The sequence below is a fragment of the Chrysemys picta genome, chromosome 4 (assembly GCF_011386835.1).
Source record: "Chrysemys picta bellii isolate R12L10 chromosome 4, ASM1138683v2, whole genome shotgun sequence".
In the NCBI taxonomy this organism is placed as follows: domain Eukaryota; kingdom Metazoa; phylum Chordata; order Testudines; family Emydidae; genus Chrysemys; species Chrysemys picta.
The window spans coordinates 114,808,665-114,833,107 of NC_088794.1; the positions used below are offsets into that span (position 1 = coordinate 114,808,665).

Consider the following 24,443-nt stretch of genomic DNA (forward strand, 5'->3'; position numbering starts at 1 on the left):
CTCTGTCCCCAGCAGGCATGGGGCCCCGGCTTCTCTCCCCTGCTGGGCACTAGACGGGCCCTGCGCCTGCCGGGAACAGAGAACACCGCGCCCGGAGCCTGAGTTCTCTGTCTCCATCAGGCGCGGGGCCGCGGCTTCTCTCCCCTGCTGGACACTAGGCAGGCGCACATAAATGCCCCGGCGGCGCTATGGCGGGCACCGCATTGGGGACCACTGCTACAGACAATACAGGTACCTGCATGCAGTGATCCATCTTTATGTGAGTAACCAAGCAATATAACCACCTGACATCTGAAGGCCTAAATTTTCAAAAGTGGATGCCTGAAGTCCAGAGCTGATCAATTCCTATCCTGGGGAAAACTCCAATATTTCAAAATTTTGTTTCATCCTAAATTGGGATGAAAAGCAGAAATCAGAATTGTTCACAAAATAAAACATTACAAAATAATATTGAAACATTTATTGAAACATTTTTTCAACTGTTATATTAGTCAAAACAATCAAGTCAAAACAACATGTTTTGACCTTATTGAAACTAAACGCTTCAATAATTTCCCATTGAAATTTTTTGATGAAACTGACATGTTCCCACAAAATGTTTCAATGTAATTGATTTAGCATTTTCTAATGGAAAAATGTTCCATCAGAAATGTTTTGACCAGCTCTACTAAAGTTAGGTTCCCAAATCCATATTTAGGCACCCAACCAAGTGGCCTCATTTATAAAAGTGCTGAGCTCCCACCATTTCCCACTGAAGTCAGCAGCACAGTCAATGGGAAGTCAATATGACATCTATGAGTTCAACACTTTTGAAAACTGGACCACTTAGTTAGATGTTCCCAGACTGCTGCACTGGGCAGCACAATACGGGGAGAAGGTGACCAGCCCTCTGTGGAGAAAGAAGTGGTTCGGGACTATTTAGAAAAACTGGACGTGCACAAGTCCATGGGGCCGGATGCGCTGCATCTGAGGGTGCTAAAGGAGTTGGCGGATGAGATTGCAGAGCCATTAGCCATTATTTTTGAAAACTCATGGCGATTGGGGGAGGTCCCATATGACTGGAAAAAGGCTAATGTAGTGCCCATCTTTAAAAAAGGGAAGGAGGAGGATCCGGGGAACAACAGGCCAGTCAGCCTCACCTCAGTCCCTGGAAAAATCATGGAGCAGGTCCTCAAGGAATCAATTATGAAACACTTAGAGGAGAGGCAAGTGATCAGGAACAGTCAGCATGGATTCACCAAGGGGAAGTCGTGCCTGACTAACCTAATTGCCTTCTATAATGAGATAACTGGCTCTGTGGATGAGGGGAAAGCAGTGGATGTGTTATTCCTTGACTTTAGCAAAGCTTTTGATACGGTCTCCCACAGTATTCTTGCCACCAAATTAAAGAAGTATGGGCTGGATGAATGGACTGTAAGGTGGATAGAAAGCTGGCTAGATCGTTGGGCTCAACGGGTAGTGATCAATGGCTCCATGACTAGTTGGCAGCCGGTTTCAAGCGGAGTGCCCCAAGGGTTGGTCCTGGGGACGGTTTTGTTTAATATCTTTATTAATGATCTGGAGGATGGTGTGGATTACACTCTCAGCAAGTTTGCAGATGACACTAAACTAGGAGGCGTGGTAGATACACTAGAGGGTAGCGATCGGATACAGAGGGACCTAGACAAATTAGAAGATTGGGCCAAAAAAAACCTGATGAGGTTCAACAAAGACAAGTGCAGAGTCCTGCACTTAGGACGGAAGAATCCCATGCACTGCTACAGACTAGGGACCGAATGGCTAGGTAGCAGTTCTGCAGAAAAGGACCTAGGGGTCACAGTGGACGAGAAGCTGGATATGAGTCAACAGTGTGCTCTTGTTGCCAAGAAGGCTAACGGGATTTTGGACTGTATAAGTAGGGGCATTGCCAGCAGATCGAGGAACGTGATCACTCCCCTTTATTCGACATTGGTGATGCCTCATCTGGAATACTGTGTCCAGTTTTGGGCCCCACACTACAAGACAGATGTGGAAAAATTGGAAAGAGTCGAGCAGAGGGCAACAAAAATGATTAGGGGTCTGGAGCACATGACTTATGAGGAGAGCCTGAGGGAACTGGGATTGTTTAGTCTCCAGAAGAGAAGAATGAGGGGGGATTTGATAGCAGCCTTCAACTACCTGAAGGGGGGTTCCAAAGAGGATGGAGCTCGGCTGTTCTCAGTGGTGGCAGATGACAGAACAAGGAGCAATGGTCTCAAGTTGCAGTGGGGGAGGTCCAGGTTGGATATTAGGAAACACTATTTCACTAGGAGGGTGGTGAAGCACTGGAATGCGTTACCTAGGGAGGTGCTGGAGTCTCCTTCCTTGGAGGTTTTTAAGGCCCGGCTTGACAAAGCCCTGGCTGGGATGATTTAGTTGGGAATTCGTCCTGCTTTGAGCAGGGGGTTGGACTAGATGACCTCTTGAGGTCCCTTCCAACCCTGATATTCTATGATTCTATGCCTAAATATAGATTTGGGAACCTGACTTTAGGTATCCACTTTTGAAAATGTTGGCCATAACCTCCATGAGCTGTAACTCTGCATTAAAGATGAGTATGGCTGCAATCTGTCCCATTTTAGAGGAGCAGCAGCAACCCCTATATTCAGGTTGCCTAACATTTTACATTATAAAAACTCTTATGACTGTTGCCCCTTTTGGCCTAAACAGTCAGCCAATATTCTGGGCCTTGTGGGTTGTTTTCATTCAGAGGAGAAATTGATGATATAGTCAGGTATTTTTGGGTCCTATCCTATTTAACATCCTTTACAAAGTGTGTACACAAAGTCCTGTTTTCCTGCTCACAATTCCAAGCCCCTTTCCAGGCAGCTCTCTCTTTTTCCTTCTTCCAGGGCCATGCTACCAGTGCTTCAATGACTCTCTTCTGACTTTTCTGTCCTATCTGCTTCTGACACACCTAGCCTGTCTTTGCAATCATCCCCCATCTACCCCCCTCTCCCTAACTACACAGATCACTTCTGATCAGTCTTGCATTTGGCCTAGTTCCTTGGGCAGTGTTTTCTATTGTTTCATCTATTTTACTCCATAAAGGATCTTTATTGCTTCTTACATTTATCCTGAATGAAGGCTGGTGAGCATATACATCAGCCTCAAAGCGGTCTGTGATTGCCTATAGATCAAAGACCATAGCCACCACCACACTCCAGCATAACATAATCTTTTTCTGAGGAGCTATTATGCTTCCATGGTTTGAAGCAATACTTTGAAATTTGGCTGAGGAATAGTGCTAGGAACAGGGAGGTGCCTTTTGCTGGCCTCTTTAAAATCCATTCAGATTCAGCCAAGCTATAAACTGTTGAAAATCACCATTTCACAGCTTGGTTTTGCCTTGCTGCTAAACATTCTCAAGATCCCATTAATACTGCCCTATGTCTCATTGCAGCAGCTCACACAGAGTGGACTTCAAAACACCCTTTGGCCAGGGCTGGCCCTACCATGAGGCAAACTGAGGCGGTCGTGTAGACCAGAGTGTAGAAAATTATGTCTGCTGCTGGTACATATGTATTCTCTCTGCTCTAGATGCAGAGAGATGGTGGAGTGCTGTGCTGGAGGAAGGAGGGCACAAGAGACATAACAGGCAGGCAGGAGAAAAGGTGAGAGGGAATAACAGAAAGCAGCAGGAACTACAGGGAGAGAGGAGGAGGAGCCTCTTATGTACCTCTCTAGCACCCCCAGGAACCTGGACTGATTAACACCAGCTTCTCAGGGAGCTTCCTGTTTCCTGCTGCTTCCCTAAACCCACTTGAGGAGAACAGGCAGTCAACTGAAGTAGTAGGAGCCAGTTAGGCCCTTAAGACGCTGATATCTTCCCTCACTCGGGCCCTGCTACCAGCCTGCTTATTTGTCCCCTTCAATGGAGTGTTGAGAGCCACTATAGCTGGCACAGAACAGCAGTCATGAGTGAAAGAAGAAAACGCCTCTCTGGGGCAGCATTCAGAAAAAGGAAGAAAGCAAAGGAAGCTTTTCTATCTAAGCAGGAAGGAGCTCTCCTGAGATACATAGACACAAATGTTCATGGTGAGCCTTCCGGCCCCAGTGAGGATGTGAATGGTGAGGAGATGCCTGATCTTCCAGTTAGTCAGAGTGCAGGTGACCTGGCAGCTACTGCAGCATCCATATCTCCATCTCAAATGGATGTAACCATGCACATTCCTGAAGAAAAGTGTAGATCAGAGAAGAGTGTGGTGGAGGCGCAAGAAAAAGCTGCTGCTGAGTTTAATTCCTTAAATCTAGATGATCCAGGACTGTGGACCCACTTGAGCAGTAGCCTGAGGGACTTCCTTGTACTGCATGGGTCACAGCAAGTGAAAAACTTCATGTTCCCCAAAGACAATGAAAATAGAAGTTTCCATCCAACACATTACTGGCGTGAAATCCCCAATGGTGACAAAGTGGAGAGGCCATGGCTTATGTACTCAAAAACCCAGAATGCTGCATACTGTTTTTGTTGCAAACTCTTCCAATCTAATGTTCCAGCCACATTGGGCTCTATAGGAACAAAGGACTGGAAAAATCTGGCTAGAAATCTGGCATGCCATGAGAGGGCAGCAAATCACCAGAGAGCATTCCATAGGTGGAAAGAGCTTGAGATGAGACTAAGGTTAAAGGCCACCATACATAATCAGCATCAAGAGAAGATTGCATCAGAGTCTCTTTACTGGCAAAATGTTCTGAAAAGGCTCATTGCCATTGTGAGAATGCTTGCTACCCAAAACCTAGCACTGCGTGGCACTTCAGATCAGCTGTATGTGCCAAACAATGGAAACTTCCTTAAAACTGTGGAGCTGATGGCTGAGTTTGATGCTGTATTCCAGGAGCATCTAAGAAGAGTCACCACCCGAGAAATGTACACACACCACTACCTGGGAAAAACAATTCAAAATGAGATCATACAGTTACTGGCAACAAAAGTCAAACAGAAGATTGTGGCAGACCTGAAGTCAGCAAGATATTACTCTGTTATTCTGGACTGCACACCTGACATCAGCCATATGGAACAAATGACTTTAATGGTGCGTTTTGTAACAACAACAGAACCTAGTGAAAATGTCCCTGCAATGGTGACTGTCAGAGAGCATTTTCTAGAATTTATTGACATTGATGATACTATAGGAGCTGGTATGACAAATGTGCTTCTTTAAAAGCTGGAAGATACGGGAATTGCAATAGCTGACATGAGAGGTCAGGGCTACGATAATGGTGCCAACATGAGAGGAAAGAACAGAGGAGTGCAGACATGGATCCGAGAGTTAAACCCTCGAGCTTTTTTTGTCCCATGCAGTTCTCATTCATTGAACTTGGTGGTCAGTGATGCAGCATCAGCCTCTAGTGAGGCTGCTGATTTTTTTAATGTAATTCAAAGCATCTATGTATTTTTCTCTGCATCAGCTCATCGATGGCAAATTTTGAAGCAACATCTGGGAACATCCTCTCTGACACTGAAACCACTGAAGCCACACTATGGGAAAGTCGAGTGGAGGCTATAAAGACTATCGAACACCAAATTGGGAAGACAGATGATGCCATAGTTGCCATTATGGAGGATAATGCTATGACAGGAACTGTTCGTGGGAGAACAGTGGCAGAGGGAAATGGAATCACCAGAAACATACATAATTTCAAATTTCTGTGTGGCTTAGTGTTTTGGCATGGCATAATGTTTGAAATAAATGTTGTAAGCAAGAGACTCCAAGGTGTTGACCTTGATATATCTGGAGCAATGGAATAACTGGACAAAGCAAAGTCATACCTACAGTCTTACCGGTCAGATGAGGGATTTCAAAACGTTCTGAAGAGTGCACAGAAGTTGGCAGAGGAACTTCAAACTGAAGCTATTTTCCCACCCATTCAAGAATACAAGAGTCAACGAAGAAGAAGAAGACATTTTGATTACGAGGCACAGGATAATCCCATAAGAGACCCCAAACAACAATTCAAAGTTGAATTCTTTAACTAAATGCTAGATTGTGCAATACAGTCAGCTGAAGAACATTTCATGCAGCTCAAGAAACAGAGCAGTATATTTGGGATGTTGTATGATATTCCAAAACTCCTCATTATACCTGAAGAAGACCTACACAAGCAATGCAGGGCACTAGAGACAGTGTTGGCACATGATGACATGCGCGATATTGATGCAAGTGATTTAGGTGATGAGCTGAAAGCCTTTTCAAGATACATTTCAGCAGGATCAACTCCTAACGCTGTTCTGGAATATATGTGCACAAATAAGATGACCACCCTCTTTCCAAATGCTTTTGTTGTTCTGCGCATACTTCTAACACTTCCTGTAACAGTTGCCAGTGGAGAACGCAACTTCTCCAAGCTGAAGTTAATTAAAACACATCTACGCTCCACAATGACACAGGAGAGGCTGGTCAGCCTTGCAACCATCTCAACAGAGCATGAGCTGGCCCAGACTGTGGACCTTCAGCAGGAAGCAGTTCAAATCTTTGCAACCAAAAAGGCATGGAAAGCACCACTTTGAGTATTCAAACAGATAAAAATGCCAGTGTTTACTATGCAGACAAGAAAAGTTACATTTGCTGTTCAGGCGTGTGAAAGTTAAGTGTTACTTAAAATTTTTGAACAAGGCATTTTAAGTTGTTAGTTCTCCTTTATTGGGGTAGGTAGCAGAGCAGTACCATGAGAGGAGTAAAACAGGAAGAAGGCAGAATTAAGCCCTTTCAAAGTTTTGGCCCAAGCGAGGGGGTATGGGGGTGTCATTTGAGCTCCTTGCCTCAGGTACCAAAATGTTGTGGGCCAGCCCTGCCTTTGGCCTACGGGAAGATATGTTGCACTAGGACCTAGGAGATTGAGTTTTACATTCACCTCTTCTAATAATCTATGTTAATAATTCTGTACCCCTTCATACCGTAACAAGGAGATTCTGTACCCCTTCATACCGTAACTTGATTACAGTCTATATGTATTTATATGGTGAACAAATACTTAATAATCGAGTCTTCAATTTAGCAGAGAAAGGCATAACACAATCCAATGGCTGGAAGTTGAAGCTAGACAAATTCAGACTGGAAATAGGGTACACATTTTTAATGGTCAGAGTATTTAACCACTGGAACAATGTAGCAAGGGTTGTGGCGGATTCTCCATCACTAACAATTTTAAAATCAAGATTGAACGTTCTTCTAAAAGATATACTCTAGAAATTATTTTGGGGGCAGTTCTATGGCTTGTGTTATACAGAAGGTAAGACTAGATGATAACAAATGGTTCCTTCTGGCCTTCAAATCTATGAATAACCGTTATTATTTAGCAATGCCTCATATGCTACTTAAAGGTTACACAAGCTGAGAATAGAATTCAGATCTGTAACATGGCAAACCCAAATGACAACCACTAAGCAACATGGTACCTCAGAAAGATTATGCCAAATATACGTTCTTCGTTCTGCTATCTGTAAAATGGGGCTACTCCTGCAGAGTTAACCCAGTTTTGGTGTATTATGTGTCCTCAGGAGTGGCTGGTCCAAAGAAGATAATAGCCTGCTCCTGCCCCCAGCTAATGTAGTTAGTCCTTTAGGCCCAAGCAGTAGGTCTATACTGCAGTGCTGAAGATTTAAGGGTTAAATCCTATTAGTGATGCCTTATATGGATTTGTTATTATTGCACATACTAGAATTAATTTTTGTCTTTTTGATTTTGCCTAAAATAATAGGAAATGACATGCAAAAATAAATATGAAAAAATATATAATGTAAGTTACATATTCAAATTCTCAAAAGCTAGGAAATGAAAGACTTAAGATTACCTGTGCAACTTTAATTCTGCCATGTCATATATATATCTTATGATATAGTCTTAATTACATGAACACTTCCTATTTTTTCCATGAGACCACTGCAGGATAGATGGTGCTCAGGAAATAAATCAAGATTGTGTACTGAAAGAAGCTGTTTTTCTGTAGGAGCCCTCCCTCATTCGATTTGCTCACCTTGCAACATAAATGCAGTACCATCGTTTAAACATAGGTTATATATGTCATTTTATGTAAATTAGGTGTAGCCCTTTTGATCCTGAAAAAATGTCAATATAGGGTCTTTGACTGGATTTGAACTCCCCTTTGGTATTATAATAATACGAAGTGACAGATGACACCTAGTGGTCATTAGAGGTAATTGTACATGGCTGAACATTGTACATTTTTAATACTAGAAAATATACCACAATACTGCAGCTCACAAAAGACAACTGTACAGAATTAAGACATGATTGGACAAAATATAAGACAAAGGCATAGGACAAGATGCTTGCCTAACTTCAACAGTAAAGATGAGCTTGAACAGAGTTATTCTTTGGAACATACGAAATAATTAAAAAACCTAACACACAACCTTGACCTAGAACTAAAATACCAACACAAAATAATTTCAGCTTTCCAGGAAAATAAGACATAGTCACCCCAAACATTTTAAGTGCCTTCTCGTGTATAAAATGCTGCTACACTAAGCTCTTTATAGACTGGCTAGCCTGCAAATTTGTAACTTCTTTACAAACTGATTTATTGCACCAAATACTCACTTGACTTCCAGCTTCTAGCACAATAGACTGTTAATATTCCTATGCTGCTGCCTGCGTATGTTCTTTACCTCCATAACTTCATATATACTCTGTGTACCTGTTTTGGCATGGTCTGTGTACCTGCTGTAGCCATGTACTCCATTGTGTACTATACCGTAACTCAATGACGCGCAGACTGTGGCTCATGAGTCGCAAGTGGGTCCTTAATGTGCATCCTGCGGCTCTTTGCAGCACATGATATTAAAACACCGTGTGATTTAATTATTAACCAATCTAAGTTATTAACTAATCAGGATGTTTTTATTATGTTATTAACCAATTAAGTTATCAACTTGCACTAAGTTATGAACTTATTTGCTGTGAGAATTATATATGTAAAAACTAAATATTTCCCTGTCATACTGTTTAAATATGAATAGTACTACAGTAAATGAAACAATGAATTCACACTACAGTGGCTCTTTTGGGTAATGTTGAACACTAAGTTGGCTCCTGAACCATTGAGGTCCTAGTGTCACTGCTGTAACTGCTCCTTCGAAGAACAAATAAATGGTTGGGTTTGTTTTTTTAAAAAGAGATTGTTGTCATGTAGTGGAAATGGACTGATTTCATCTATCTTCTTCTCCCGCCTCTTTTCAGAATGGCTCTCCTCTTCTATGCAGCTAAAATCTTCCAAAGTTGCCACTGTCCTTGCCTCTCTCCCCACAATACCTTCCTTATACTGATTATGGCTTTATGAATTCGACACTGTTTTCCCTGCTGCACTTGGTAGCCAGTAACTGAAAGTTTAGAGGACACGGAACATTCTAGCTACAGGATACAAATCAGTAATGATATACCACTGACTGTCTCTGTTCTCAGATTTTGCATTTAAACATCTCCTGTACCTCCTATTGTCACTGCTCCTCCACAAAGCCATGTCCAACTTGAAAAAGAAATAAGTATGGCTCAGGGAATGGAAATGAGATACAGATCCTTTCACTGGTGAGATCTTGGCGCTGGATTAAGGTGAGACAAATCCTGTTTTCAGAAGATCTTATTATTTTATTAAAGACCGGTGACTGGTCAGCTTACATGATGCCTCCAGTCAGGTTAGACACAGACCTAATGCAGGAAGTAACAAATACACATAGACACAGAGATCACAGATAGTTCCTGGGACACACACCAGCATATATATTATAACAGTGTTCTCAATGCTGGTCCGTCGCTTGTTCAGAGAAAGACCCTGGCAGGCCAGGCTGGTTTGTTTCCCTGTTGCATCCGCAGGTTCGGCCGATCGCGGCTCCTACTCGCCGCAGTTCGCCGCTCCAGGCCAATGGGGGCTGTGGGAAAGGCGGCCAGCACATTCCTCAGCCTGCGCCGCTTCCCGCAGCCCCCATTGGCCTGGAGCGGCAAACTGCGGCGAGTAGGAGCCGTGACCGGCCAAACCTGCTCTAGATCACTCTTTCTAATCTGGCACCAGGTCAATAGATACAGAATGTAATTACCATCCAATGACTGTTTTGGTGGTCTTTATGAAATGAATTCATCATTCATGTTTCAGTCCCTACTGAACAAGTGTCCATTTTAAAAAGTCATCAACACGGTGAGAAATAACTGGTCTTTTTGGCAGTTTCAGCAGAGAATCCAAGGAGTGGAAGACTGAATGAGTTATGGATACTGAACCCTCCTTTTGCTCTGGGGCCCCTTAAGATCTTAACTGACTGAGGATGTGTGGGGAAGTTTGCACTGCTGCTGTTTGCACTGTACTTCTTCTGGGGATAAAAAGAGAACTTTAGTCTCAGAACTGCCACTCTAAAACCATCCACTGTCAGGAATCAGGGTCTGCAGCAGAGCTAGTTTTGCAGCAGAGTCAGTCTCCAGGCAACCTAATGAGCACAGGCTGCCTGATTGGCTTTGCCACCTCATCGGTTGGAAGAGTCAGCAGACCAGCTCTTAAACGCAGCAGCAGGTCAGTGGCTGCTCAAAGCATTTGCCCATGGGTATGACAGCCCCTGCACCTAGCCTTGCTCTGACTTAGACCCAGCTTTGCCTCACTTCAGGTTCTGACCCTCAACTCTGATTCCTCACCTCTGACTTCAGCTCTGTCCCTTGGCCCTGGCCTCTGACTCTGGTTCTGATTCTGGGCTCCAGCTTCAACCCCTGGCTTTGGCTTATAGACTCTGACTCCTGTTCTGGCCCTAGGTTCTGATTCCTGGCTACTGACTCCTGTTCTAATCACTAGGCCTGACTCCTTCTCCAACCACTAGGCATGACTGTCCTGAACTTGATCCTGTGACAGCCACCAAATTCATTTTAAAACAAAAATAAACAGAATCAAACAAAATAATGAGGAAAAATGCACAATGCTCTATACTGTGGAATATTAAGGCTTGTTTATCCACAATTTAGAAACAGATATAGTTAAATCGGTACAACCCCCCTACTGTCGACACAGTTATCCTAGTATAAAGGTGCTTGAATCGATACAGCTTGTTTTGATATAAGTTACACCAATTAAAAAACCTTTATACTTGTATAACTGTGTCTACACTAAGTGGTTGCACTGATTTAACTATATCTATTGCTAAACTGATGTAATTAAATTGGCATAATAACTGTGTGTAGACCAGCCAAAGGTGAAACATTAACATCTATTTCAATTTTCCCATCTGACTGATAATTTTATATTCAAAATGATGATTCATTGCTCCTCTCAATCCTATGCACAGCCCAAGAAGCGTTGGTTTACTCTTTCCTATTGTGTCTGAAAACCAAGGCAAAAAATTAGGATTGTCTAAATTTGAAAATTGTTGCAAGTTAACTTGAGTTATTTCATGATAAAGTACCTTGTCCACACACACACACCTTTTTGTTGTGAATCACCTGGTGTTTTAACCCAGTGTGGAAGCAGGTTTACTGAGCTGCAAGATGAGTTTATGTACAACAAAGTACATATAGATACATAGAATCGTATGTAACCCTTCTGCCCATCTAAGTTGGCAGCAACAAGGGCCGGGTTCTGTATCTAGGGGTTCCGTTTCAATAACACAATAACACAATGGGGGAGGGATAGCTCAGTGGTTTGAGCATTGGCCTGCTAAACCCAGGGTTGTGAGTTCAATCCTTGAGGGGGCCACTTGGGGATCTGGGGCAAAATCAGTACTTGGTCCTGCTAGTGAAGGCAGGGGCTGGACTCAATGACCTTTCAAGGTCCCTTCCAGTTCTAGGAGATGGGATATCTCCATTAATTTATTTATTTAAAACCGGCTCGAGCCCCCACCCAGTGACCTGGGACAATTACATACCACCCCCTGGGCGCCTCTAAGAGGCAATACTTCCCCTCTCGCAAGCACGGAGTCTGAGTGTAACAGAAAATGTTTAATAACATGAGGTAAACAACATCAGCATTAAATTGGAAAAACACCACAAACAGGCTTCATGAGCAAAAAACCCACCCCAGCAAATTGGGCTGTGTCCTTTCCCTTTGGTTCTTGAAACCAGCAACCCAAGAATCACCAAAGTCCCAAAAGTCCAACAACCCCAAAGTCTCTTGGGTCCAGCAACACAAGGATTGCCAAAGTTCCAAAAGTCCAACAACCGCCCCCCCCAAGTCTCTTGGGTCCAGCAACCCAAGGATCACCAAAGTCCCAAAAGTCCAACAACCCCCCAAAGTCTCTGTCCCTGGTCAGTGCAGCCCCAGAGTTCAAGCCAGGGGGGGGACAGGACGCAGGGTGTTAAGGGGCACCTTACGTGATCCGAGGCCGACCGGCTGCCTCTCCGTGGGGTTCCGCCGCAGCCTTCTCCACGAGCCACTCCACTCCACCAGCTGTCCCGTGAGCCGCTCCCGCCGTCCACAAACTGCTCTGGCAGCTGCTCCGCTCTGCTCACCAACCTGTGAGCCGCTCAGCTCTGCTCCACTTCAGCCGTTCCTTGGGCCGCTCCCACAAGGCTCCGCTCTGCTTGCTGCTTCTCCAGCCACTCCACCCTGCTCACCGACCTGTGAGTCGCTCAGCTCCAACCGTCCCGTGAGGCTCCACTCTGCTAGCGGCTCCGCCAGCCGCTTAGCAATATAGCTTCAGGCTCCCTCACTAGTTAACACAGTCTCAGTGATCTCAGCTCTTAATAACTTTAGCTCTTTTGTGATTTCAGCTCTTAGTAGGGGAGCCCCAGTGCTAGTGCACCATTGGCCCAAAGTGAATTCAGCTCAGCAGCCTGTAAATAGACTCCTAATGGAATCAAAGTTAGCTCTGACATTCAACAGTGGAGAGAGGAAGTAGTGCAATTGGTGTTTCAAACCCTCAAAGAGGGCCCATACCATCAGATATAAATACCTGTTCACATCCTCTCTCCCTTCACTGGGTTTTGTAACCCATGCCCCTTGTCAAGCAAGTGCTACTTAGATAATGGTGAAGGACTCACTCAGTCCTTCTGTCATACAACAGTTCCACTGGCCTTGATTCACAGAATCAGGGTAACAAAACTTTATTCTTCCTGCCCCAATAACAGAGAAACTGGGGATCCCACACCAGCCAAAGTAACCACTTTGAGTTGCTGTTGTTTCATGCCAGGCGAGTGGGTGTGCCTATGCAAACAAGATCAGCCCCTGGAGTTCTTTTCCACACTCGCCATAATTCACCACCAGATGTCAGGGTAGAGCTCATCCTGACTCTGCTTACACGTAGAATTGTAGGACTGAAAGGGACCATAGAATTGTAGGGCTGAAAGGGACCCTGAGAGGTCTTCTAGTCCAGTCACCTGCACTCAAAACAGGATTAAGTATTATAGACCATCCCTGACAGGTGTTTTTCTAACCTGCTCTTAAAAATTTCCAATGACAAAGATTACACAACCTCCCTAAAAAGTGACAAAGAGTCCTGTATTCACCCACAAAAGCTTATGCTCCAATACATCTGTTAGTCTATAAGGTGTCACAGGACTCTTTGTCGCTTTTTACAGATCCAGACTAACACGGCTACCCCTCTGATACTTGACAACCTCCCTAGACAATTTATTCCAGTGCTTAACTACCCTGACAGCTAGGAATTTTTTCAGTCTTCCCTCATAGGTCATGTTTTCTAGACCTTTAATCATTTTTGTTCTCTTCTCTGGACTTTCTCCAATTTGTCCACATCTTTCCTGAAATGTGCTGCACAGAACTGGACACAATACTCCAGTTGAGGCCTAATCAGCGCAGAGTGGAAGAATTACTTCTTGTGTCTTGCTTACAACATTCCTGTTAATGATGTTTGCTTTTTTTGCAAAAGTATTGCACTGTTGTTAACTCATATTGAGCTTGTGATCCACTATGACCCCCAAATCCCTTTCCACAGTACTCGTTCCCAGGCAGTCATTTCCCATTTTATATGTGTGCAACTCCTAAGTGGAGTACTTTGCATTTGTCCTTATTGAATTTCATCCTATTTACTTCAGACAATGTCTCCCGTTTGTTCAGATCATTTTGAATTTTAATCCTATCCTCCAAAGCACTTGCAACCCCTCCCAGCTTGGTATCATCCAGAAACTTTTTAAGTGTACTCTCTATACCATCTCCTAAATCAGGGGTGGGCAGACTTTTTGGCCCGAATGCCACATCTGGGTATGGAATTGTATGGCGGGCCATGAATGCTCACGAAATTGGAGATTGGAATGTGGGAGGGGGTGAGGGCTCTGGCTGCGGGTGCAGGCTCTGGGGTGGGACCAGAAATGAGGAATTCAGGGTGCGGGAGGGAGACCCAGGATGGGGCAGGAAGTTGGGGTGCGGGTGATGGGGGTGAGAGCTCTAGGGTGGGGCTGGGGATGAAGGGTTGGGGGTGCAAGAGGGTGCTCCAGGCTGGGACCAAGGGGTTCAGAGGGCAGGAGGGAGATCAGGGTTGGGGTAGGGGGTTGGGGCACGGGAGGGGGTCAGGGGTGCAGTCTCCGGGTGGCCCTTACCTCAAGCAGCTCCCGGAAGCAGTGGCATGTCCCCCCTCCAGCTCCTACATGGAGGTGTGGCCAGGCAGCTCTGCGCACTGCCCCGTCTGCAGGCGCTGCCCCTGTAGTGGCCTATGGGAGCTGCAGGGGCAGCACTTGGGGCAGGGACAGCGTGTGGAGCCTCCTGGCTGTCCCATGCATGGGAGCCAGAGGGGGAACATGCCGCTGCTTCTGGGAGTCACGCAGAGCCATTGCACACACGGAGCGAGGCAAGTTCCTGACCCCGCTCCCCGGCTGGAACACCGGAACAGGGCAAGCCACAGACCTCGCTCCCTGGCAGGAGCTCTAGAGCTGGATTAAAACATGTGAAAGGCTGGATGCGGCCCCCGGACCATAGTTTGCCCACCCCGACCTAAATCATTGATGGAGATATTGAACAGAGCTGGACTCAGAACTGATCCCTGCAGGACTCCACTTGATATGCCCTTCTACTTGACTGTGAACCACTCATAACTAGTCTCTGGGAATGGTTTTCCAACCAGTTATGCACCAACCTTGTAGTAGCTCCACCTAGGTTGTATTTCCATACTTTGTTTATGAGACGGTCATGTGAGATAGTATCAAAAGCATTACTAAAGTCAAGATATACCACATCTAACACTTCCCCCAGATCCACAAGGCTTGTTATCCTCTCAAAGAAAGCTGTTAGGTTGGTTTGACACTATCTGTTCTTGACAAATACATGCTGACTGTTACCTAGAAGATAAAAAGGTTATAAGTATTTGCAAACTGATTGCTTAATTATTTGCTCCATTATATTTCCAGGTAGTGAAATTAAGCTGGCTGGTCCATAATTCCCTGGATTGTCCTTATTCCCCCTTTTTTATAGATTGCCACTATATTTGCCCTTTTCCAATCCTCTGGAAGCTCACCCATCTTCCATGACTTTTCAAAGTTAATCACTAATGACTCAGATATCTCCTCCATCGGCTCCTTGAATATTCTAGAATGTATTTCATCAGGCCTTAGTGACTTGAATACATCTAACTTATCTAAGTAATTTTTAACGTGTTCTTTTCCTATTTTGGCCTCTGATGCTACCTCATTTTCACTGGCATTCACTATGTTAGATGTCCAATCACTACTACACTTTTTGGTGAAAACTGAAAGAAATAAGCCATTTAGCACTTCTGCCATTTTCACATTTTCTGTTATTGTCTTTCCCGCCCATCCCAAAACAACAGTTCCACATTTAGTATCCGAAACTGCTTTGCTGGCTACCTAGGTCAGCCTCTCTGTTTACCTGGGCACCCTCTATTGCTCTAGGGTCATTTTGATTGAATGTTACCTCCCCATTTAAATGCTGGCATTCAGCCACGGGTGGCCCTTTGCAATTCCAGCTTGTGGTGAGTTTACATAACTGGATTTCAAAACCAAATATTCTGTAGCTATGCCTCATGTTTGTGCCTGATCCCGTGCTGAGGTCCTGTATTTCATTGCCCTGTGAGGAGAGGATCATGTCCGGGCCCATCCAAACAGAGAAGGGCAGGGATCTGGCCAGGAACAACTGCTGGGGATGATGGAGAAGCACACAACCCTCCTGCAGAACATAGTGGCAGTATGTTCAAGGAGAGTGTCCCTGCTTAGCCATGTCCTGCAACCCTTTTCCTCCGATAACTCTGGTTACTGGGCTACACCCTTCACTTCACCAAATCCAAGGAACAGACTTTACCTTCCACATTCCACACTCCAAGACAACAAGGGGAAAAGTGCATACTGGAAGAACCTCTTAATTCCATCACTCACCAGGCATAGGCTCTTCTACTGCCATCCCACACCACAAGATGCAGAGAACATTTTTCATCTCTCTCCATACATAAATCTGTGACCTCAAAAGCACATACTTGAGTACTCTCAGAACTTTCTCTTTTTTACTTTTGCACTGGGTTTTTAATTTATGAAACCCGATGCGGCCCTCAGGTCAAAAAGTTTGCCCTCCCCTGAGCTATCAGCTGCCTCCAGCTTCGACATCAGGAGCCTCCATCGACCTTTTAAATGCACATTCCACTATCATTCTGAAACTGCTCAGGGTATAGCTAAACAGGTCCTTTCTCCTATCCAAGTGTCTAATAAAAGGCTTCATAAGCCATGGAAGTAGAAGGTAATTTGCATCTCTAAGAATGACAGGAGAAATAGCAACACATACTAAATTGGTCAGTATCTAACCAGTAGCAATCAGGTGTGGTGAGCCTCTACATGACAATGGCCACATGCTTCTCCATGCTCAGGGCAGCTTTTATGTATGTGTGCCATCTCTGTAGCTCCAGGGTGAGCTCTGCTCAGATTTCTAGGAAAGTGGCCTTTGATATCCTGAAATTCTGCTGCCACTGTTGTTCATCCTAGGTCTGCAGCACTATCCTGTCCCACCAGTCAGTGCTAGTTAGCTGAGCCCAAAAGTGGCAGTCCACCTGTGAAGCCACTCCAGGAAAAGTTCAAGTAAAAGTGTCTACTCGATTTCAGCCATCTCCCCCGCAGATGCTTGTATCGCTCTGGCTCTGAAGTCACTGCACAACTTGATATATATGTGCAGCAGCCTGTTTATATTAGGCATCATGAGGGTCACAGCACTCAGCAACTTTTCTCCATGCTTCAGTGTTCTGAAAATGGCACTGGCCTGTAACAAGATGGATGATGGGATGAAATGAGAGGAATCATGGAAATTATTTAGTTTGACCGCAAGTCTCACAATTCCTGTGTCTTCCAGTTGGTATCCCACAAAGAGCAGTGAGGAAAATTCCAGAATTTATAAGACCTAGTGATAGAGCAATGCACCATAGGATGTCTGCCCAGAATGAGGAGCAGTTATTTAAAAATGACATAGCTCTTTTGGACATAATTATCCCACATGGAAGTAGATTAACTGGTGATAATAATGTGGTGTGGACACACTGGTGATGCAAAAGTTGTCCTGCATCACTTAACACCCTTTTTCATCTCTCATTGCCACACCCATGTCATTTGATATCATCAATTCCCTAGCTCCACTGGCAGGGAGGCAAAGGAGCAAAAGCATTGTGAGGAGTTACTGGATCGCAGCGTCCTGGTAAGTGTCTTAGTCTTTGCGTCTAATGTTTTAATAGCTAACCACAAACAAAGGAAAATGCTGCCTGTAGAGTTTTCTACCACTCCACATCCTCGATTTTGGGGAACACAGCACCTTTATAACAGCACCACAAAGACAGCAGATCTCTCCACCAGAAAATAACCACAGCATAAGAAGAATTCCCTTGCACAGGGTTGGCAGAATGAACCTATGCTCCCCACCCTTCGTAAGCTAGCATGTATGTCATGTTGGGTATGTGGATAGGAAAGGGAGGGGATGTACTGGAGGAGGGAATTAGTATGCTAAGAGCACACTGCCCTCTAAACTATTCTGGTCTGCTGCAACGGCCCATAGATGTCCATTGCAGCACAGTATAAGTTAAAGCAGACAACTAAATATTGACAAACTTTAAAAGTGTTTCCATACAAATGCAAAAAGTTTAAATACTAAAATGGATTAACTTGAGTGCCTGGTATTAAATGAGAATATTCATAGATTCATAGATTCTAGGACTGGAAGGACCGCGAGAGGTCATTGAGTCCAGTCCCCTGCACGCATGGCAGGACCAAATACTGTCTAGACCATCCCTGATAGACATTTATCTAACCTACTCTTAAATATCTCCAGAGATGGAGATTCCACAACCTCCCTAGGCAATTTATTCCAGTGTTTAACCACCCTGACAGTTAGGAACTTTTTCCTAATGTCCAACCTAGACCTCCCTTGCTGCAGTTTAAACCCATTGCTTCTTGTTCTAATCCTTAGAGGCTAAGGTGAACAAGTTTTCTCCCTCCTCCTTATGACACCCTTTTAAATACCTGAAAACTGCTATCATGTCCCCTCTCAGTCTTCTCTTTTCCAAACTAAACAAACCCAATTCTTTCAGCCTTCCTTCATAGGTCATGTTCTCAAGACCTTTAATCATTCTTGTTGCTCTTCTCTGGACCCTTTCCAATTTCTCCACATCTTTTTTAAAATGCGGTGCCCAGAACTGGACACAATACTCCAGCTGAGGCCTGGGGGGAGGGATAGCTCAATGGTTTGAGCATTGGCCTGCTAAACCCAGGATTGTGAGCTCAATCCTTGAGGGGGCCACTTAGGGATCTGGGGCAAAATCAGTATTTAGTCCTGCTAGTGAAGGCAGGGGGCTGGACTTGATGACCTTTCAGGGTCCCTTCCAGTTCTATGAGATAGGTATATCTCCATAACTATATTGATATAACACACATCACAGAAACTTGGTGGAACCATGATAATCAATGGGACATGGTAGTACCAGGGTACAAAATATATAGGAATGATAGAGTAGGTCAGACGGTGGGGGAGTGGCACTATATGTGAAAGAATGTATAAAGTCAAATATAGTAAAAATCTTAAATGAATCAAACAGTATCATAGAATCTGTATGGACAGAAATTCCATGCTTGAATAATAAAAGTATAACAGTAGGAATATACTACTGATCACCTTGACCAGGAGATCAGAGAGGCTACAAAAACAGAAAACTCACTAATAATGGGGAATTTCAACTATTCCCATATTGGCTGGGGATGTGTCATCTCAGGATGGGATGCAGATAAAATTTTTAGACGCAATTAATGACTGAAGTCGCATTAGTGCAGGGATCGGCAACCTTTCAGAAGTGGTGTGCCCAGTTGCCATTTATTCACTCTAAGGTTTTGCGTGCCAGTAATACATTTTAAGGTTTTTAAAAGGTCTCTTTCTATAAGTCTATAAAATATAACTAAACTATTGTTGTATGTAAAGTAAATAAGGTTTTAAAAATGTTTAAGAAGCTTCATTTAAAATTAAATTAAAATGCAGAGCCGCCCGGACCGGTGGCCAGGATCTGGGCAGTCTGAGTGCCACTGAAAATCAGCTCGTGTGCTGCCTTCGGCACCCGTGCCATAGGTTGCCTACCCCTGCATTAGTGATTGCACTATTAATGAGGCAATTCTTGACTTAGTCCGAAGTGGTGCACAGAATCTGGTCCAATGGGTGAATATAACTCAAGAGCTCAGTAATAGTGACCATAATGTAATTAAATTTAACATCCTTGTGGGGGGAAATACCAAAGCAACCCAGCACAGTAACATTTAAAAAACATAAGAACAGCCATACTGGGACAGACCAATGGTCCATCTAGCCCACTATTCTGTCTTCCCAAGTGGCCAATGCCAGGTGCTTCAGCAGGAATGAAAAGAACAGGGCAATTAGCGAGTGATCCATCCCCTATCCTCACTCCCAGCCTCTAGTAATCAGAGGACAGGAACACCCAGAGCATGGGGTTGCATCCCTGACCATCTTAGCTAATAGCCATTAATGGACCTACCCTCCATGAACTTATCTAATTCTTTTTTTAACCCAGTTATACTTTTGGCCTTCGCAACATCCCCTGGCAATGAGTTCCACAGATTGACTGTGTGTTGTATGAAATAGTACTCCTTGTTTGTTTGAACCCTGCTACCTATTAATTTCATTGGGTGACCCCTAGTTCTTGTGTTATGTGAAGGAGTAAATAACACTTCCTTATTCACTTTCTCCATACCATTCATGATTTTATAGATCTCTATCATATCCCCTCTTAGTCATCCCCTTTCCAAGGTGAAAAGTCCCAGTCTTTTTAACCTCTCCTCACATGGAAACTGTTCCATACCCTTAATCATTTTTGTTGCCCTTCTCTGTGCCTTTTCCAATTCTAATTATCCTTTGTGAGATGAGGGGACCAGAAATGAACTCAGTATTCAAACCATGGGCATACCCAGTGGCATTATGATATTTACTGTCTTATTATCTAGCCCTTTCCTAATAGTTAAGGCTATGTTTATGTCACAGAGGTCATGGAAGTCATGGAATCCGTGACTTCCAGATACCTCTGTGACATTCTCTGCTTCAGGTCCAGGGGCTGCAGGACTCTGGAACTGACAGCCAGTGGGGCCCTGGCAGTGTTCCAGCAACAGGCGACAGCAGTGACAGGGGGCTCTCTGCAAAGTTCCAGCAACAAGTGACAGACTCCTGAGGGGGCCCTCCCCAGGGTTCCTGCGACGGGCGACAGCCTGGAATGGGGGGACGCCTCCGGCAAGCGGCTGGGGTGTCCCATTTTCTCTTTGGGAAATATGGTCACCGTGCAGCTCCCAGCCGCCGTGGGCGGAGGGGGAATCCCACAGCTCCCAGACACCACAGTGGTGGGGGAAAACCATGGAGCCGCAGCAGCAAAAGTCACAGACAGGTCACGGCTTCCGTGAATTTGTGTTTATTGCCCGTGACCTGTCCATGATTTTTACTAAAAATAACCATAACAAAATCTTAGCCTTACTAATAATTTCTAACATTCTGTTTGCTTTTTTGACTGCTGCTGAACACTGAGTGGACATTTTTAGAGAACTATGCACCGTGATGCCAAGATCTCTTTACTGAGTCGTAACAGCTATTTTATACCCCATCATTTTATATGTATAGTTGCCACCCTACTTTGTATGTATACACTGCTATCCTTTCCCGCTCAAGTGTATTCGAGATCAGACCTGTTTGTGTATATGTGACTATGTTCAGCCTCTAGTAGCTACAATCTAAAAAAAGCTATACTTCCTAATACTTCTATAAAACCACATATGTTTTTATAGGTTATAATTAGTCAGTGGGCTCATGAAGCCTTTGTTTTTGTATTAGCAAAATTTCAGTTATCACAGTTTGGTTTTTCTACAGAAGGACAACATGAGAGCCAACTCTAGTTTTTAGTTTTCACTTTACAGCTGAAAGGAATGTAGCCTTTTAGAATATGGAGGATTTTATATTTTCCAAGTTTCCCCTGATAGACTTCACTAAAATAAATATAATATTTTTCTCATCTTTTAAATTAATAGAGATATCCCATCTCCTAGAACTGGAAGGGACCTTGAAGGTCATCAAGTTCAGTTCCCTGCCTTCACTAGCAGGACCAAGTACTGATTTTGCCCCAAATCCCTAAGTGGCCCCCTCAAGGATTGAACTCACAACCCTAGGTTTAGGAGGCCAATGTGCAAACCACTGAGCTATCCCTCCCCCCCCCCAATTTTATTCAAAATTTGAATAATTTTGCTCTGCTTCTAGTACTACAGAGATTAAAAAAATAAAAAACATGCAAATTCCAAGCTCAACAATACTTATACAATATACTTATAAGAGCAAGAACTAAATGATGTCCTCTTCTTCTCTGAAAATTGACAAAACGCACACTGAAGAATATGCAGTACAAGAGGCACAACACAGCTAAAGATATACGGGAGCAGGCAGTAAACACGCTCCCAACACTGCTCAAATTCAAATACAAGCCCACAGGAACGCAATCTTCACAGTGGCCATAATTAATATAGAAACATGTACATGTAGCACACAGGAAAACAGCTTCAGCAATGCATGAATATACATAGGAAGAGGCAAAAGTAGCCTTTCAACATTGTCAATATCCACATAAAAGCATATGGTAAACCAGACCCTCACATAAGCAAAAATGCATATAAGAGCACAAAGGAAACTGGCCCCAATATTGCAAAAAAAACATATTTTAATGAAAGGGGTGGGTTCGGCTTCAAATGATTTGGTGTTTGTTTCAGATAAATATTTAAAAGTTCAGATGCTTACCCAAACTATCCAGTGGACCCTTGAGAGACCCTCCCCCCTACGTGTCTTCGTACCTGGCGTTGTCTTTTGGATGGAAGTCTGGTGTCATTCTTCCCCGACACTGGCATCATCTGAGGTGAATGGCTGATCTTCGCCACTTCCAAAACACTCCCACCCCACACACCGACTTCCCCACCCTACAAACCCTCCTTCTACCAACACCCAGGATCATAATCCTATATTGAGAGCTCAGTGAGGGATACCTCTCGGGGTCAGGATGGGCTTGGAGAAACCAGGGACGGGCCTGGGAGAGGAGATAAATTAAAACAGTATTCTTATCATCTTTCCTTTTTCCCCAAATCTGGAAATGGAAAGGGATTCACAACACCTAGTCTTGGGGTCTGAATCTAACACACTGAATCTGACATACCCCAAAGTCAAGAGGTGTGTTGTTTGGATCTGATGCTCTAATAGAGGCCCAATGTTAGTATTTAAAGCCTCAAATAATATATTGTAGGAACAGCCTACCTGTTTCCTGCCTTGTGTCCTTTCACAGCACTTAAGACTAATGAGGTTGGAGGTGCTTGCCATCCTGTGGTACAATTTCAATAGGATGAGAAATCCCTATCTCATCTGGGTCATCCTTTCAATTGACACTCAAGGCATTTTTGTTTCCTTTTCCATTTGTGACTGGTTGTTTTATCCACTGTATGTTTGGGTTGGAGGTGATTTCCTCTTCTCACCCATTCAGGAATTTATTGGCCTATGTTTGCCATTTTTAATGGGGATGTTTCAGATTCTTGAACACAAACACCATCTGAATGTATTTATTATTGTTTCTCTCCACTTCTGCTCACAGAATTTATTTTAGTCTTTATCTGAACTCTCTATGAAACTGCTCTTCATGTCCAAAGGCAAATCATTCTGTCTCTGGCAGACTTGCAGATGGAGCAGGTAAATCCCCATTTCTGGCAGAATTCATGGGACTACTCTAGTCACAACATCTTGTCTCCATTAGGCCCGAACACAGGCTCTCTCCTGATCATTGGGCCTGGTTTCTCCAGCACGTATGGGGCATCATACTCTCATATTTATTCCACTAGCTGATTTTCCCAATCATTTGGAAGGGTAGGGGTATTTCTCACTCTTCACTTGCTTTCTAGGTCTCCTAATTACCTCATTTTGCTGCTTCCCCCTCCCTTTGGCCAAATGGCCAAAAACCTTAAAATTCTGCTGTTTCCTCCCTCATTCTCCCCATCCCTTAATTGCTCTCGTTATTTTGGCCAAAAAGACTGTAGAAAAGACTGTCACTCAAGGGGGCTGTGTTGTTACCCCTTTATACTGTATTCAGCCCATCCAACAGCCTCAGGAACTCATGGTCTATCCAGCCTGCAGACTCCCTTCATCACTCTGAGCCATAAGGTGAAAGGTTCAAACCCCACAAACAGGCATTTGGCTAGTACTCAAGGCTTGCACACCATCCTGTACAAGACAGCTGTTGGGTAGGGATAACCACGTTGCCCTTTAATGAAGATGCTCCCTTCCAATGCAGTGCTGGTGATAAATCATGGTAAGAGAAAGGCCAGCCTGTGGTACTTCTAAGTTTTAAACATGAGGGAGACTAATCCTGGCAACCTCAGCTCCCATCCTCTTCTTCCATCAAACCTCTTTGGATGCCCAAGGCTGCCAGGCGCAGATAACAGCCTTTGGCTGATATACACCGTGGAGGTTTTATTGAGGGCTGTACTGCTTACCAAGCACTTGCAGCTCCCTCTCTTCATTCCCTCTCGCTTTGCCCCTTCCCTCCAATCTACTGTGCCTCATGCCCACTCCTGCGGCCCCTGGCTGAAGAGTAAGGGAGCGGGAACGGTGGGGAAACCTGCGGGAACGGTGGCACAGCACGGAGGCTCCCTGTCGCACAAACAAAGGGGTGGGTGCACTAGGGTCCCTCACGCCCTCGCGTACTTCACATCTAGGGACACAGATGGCGCCAAAACAAAACGGACGGCAGACCTGGCCGCGCGTGCGCAGTAGAGCCGCTCAGCTCGCTCAACCAGAGGCTGGAGCTCGTTCCACGCAAGCGCACTGAAGCTACCCTAGAGGTGACTCAATGTTAAGCCTAGAAAAGTCAGTTAAAGCCCCTCCACCCGCCATTTTAGGAGCGGGGAAAGCCGGAAGTGGTGGGAGGGGCCGCACAGACCCCACCCACTCCAGGCTGGAAACGGAAGAGGTACCTCAAGATAGGGCTTCTCTAGGCGACGGGGAGG

General features: G+C 44.5%; 1 protein-coding gene across 1 annotated transcript in view; it reads left to right on the top strand.

Annotated features, from left to right (window-relative positions):
- Positions 1-24,250: 24,250 nt before the first annotated feature.
- CIPC (CLOCK interacting pacemaker) overlaps positions 24,251-24,443 on the top strand; it is a 28,907-nt gene continuing 28,714 nt past the window's right edge. Inside the window, exon 1 of the mRNA XM_042858720.2 lies at positions 24,251-24,442. Within this exon, the coding sequence (XP_042714654.2) occupies positions 24,287-24,442 (156 nt within the window). The 5' untranslated portion in view covers positions 24,251-24,286. The remainder of the gene's footprint in view (position 24,443) is intronic.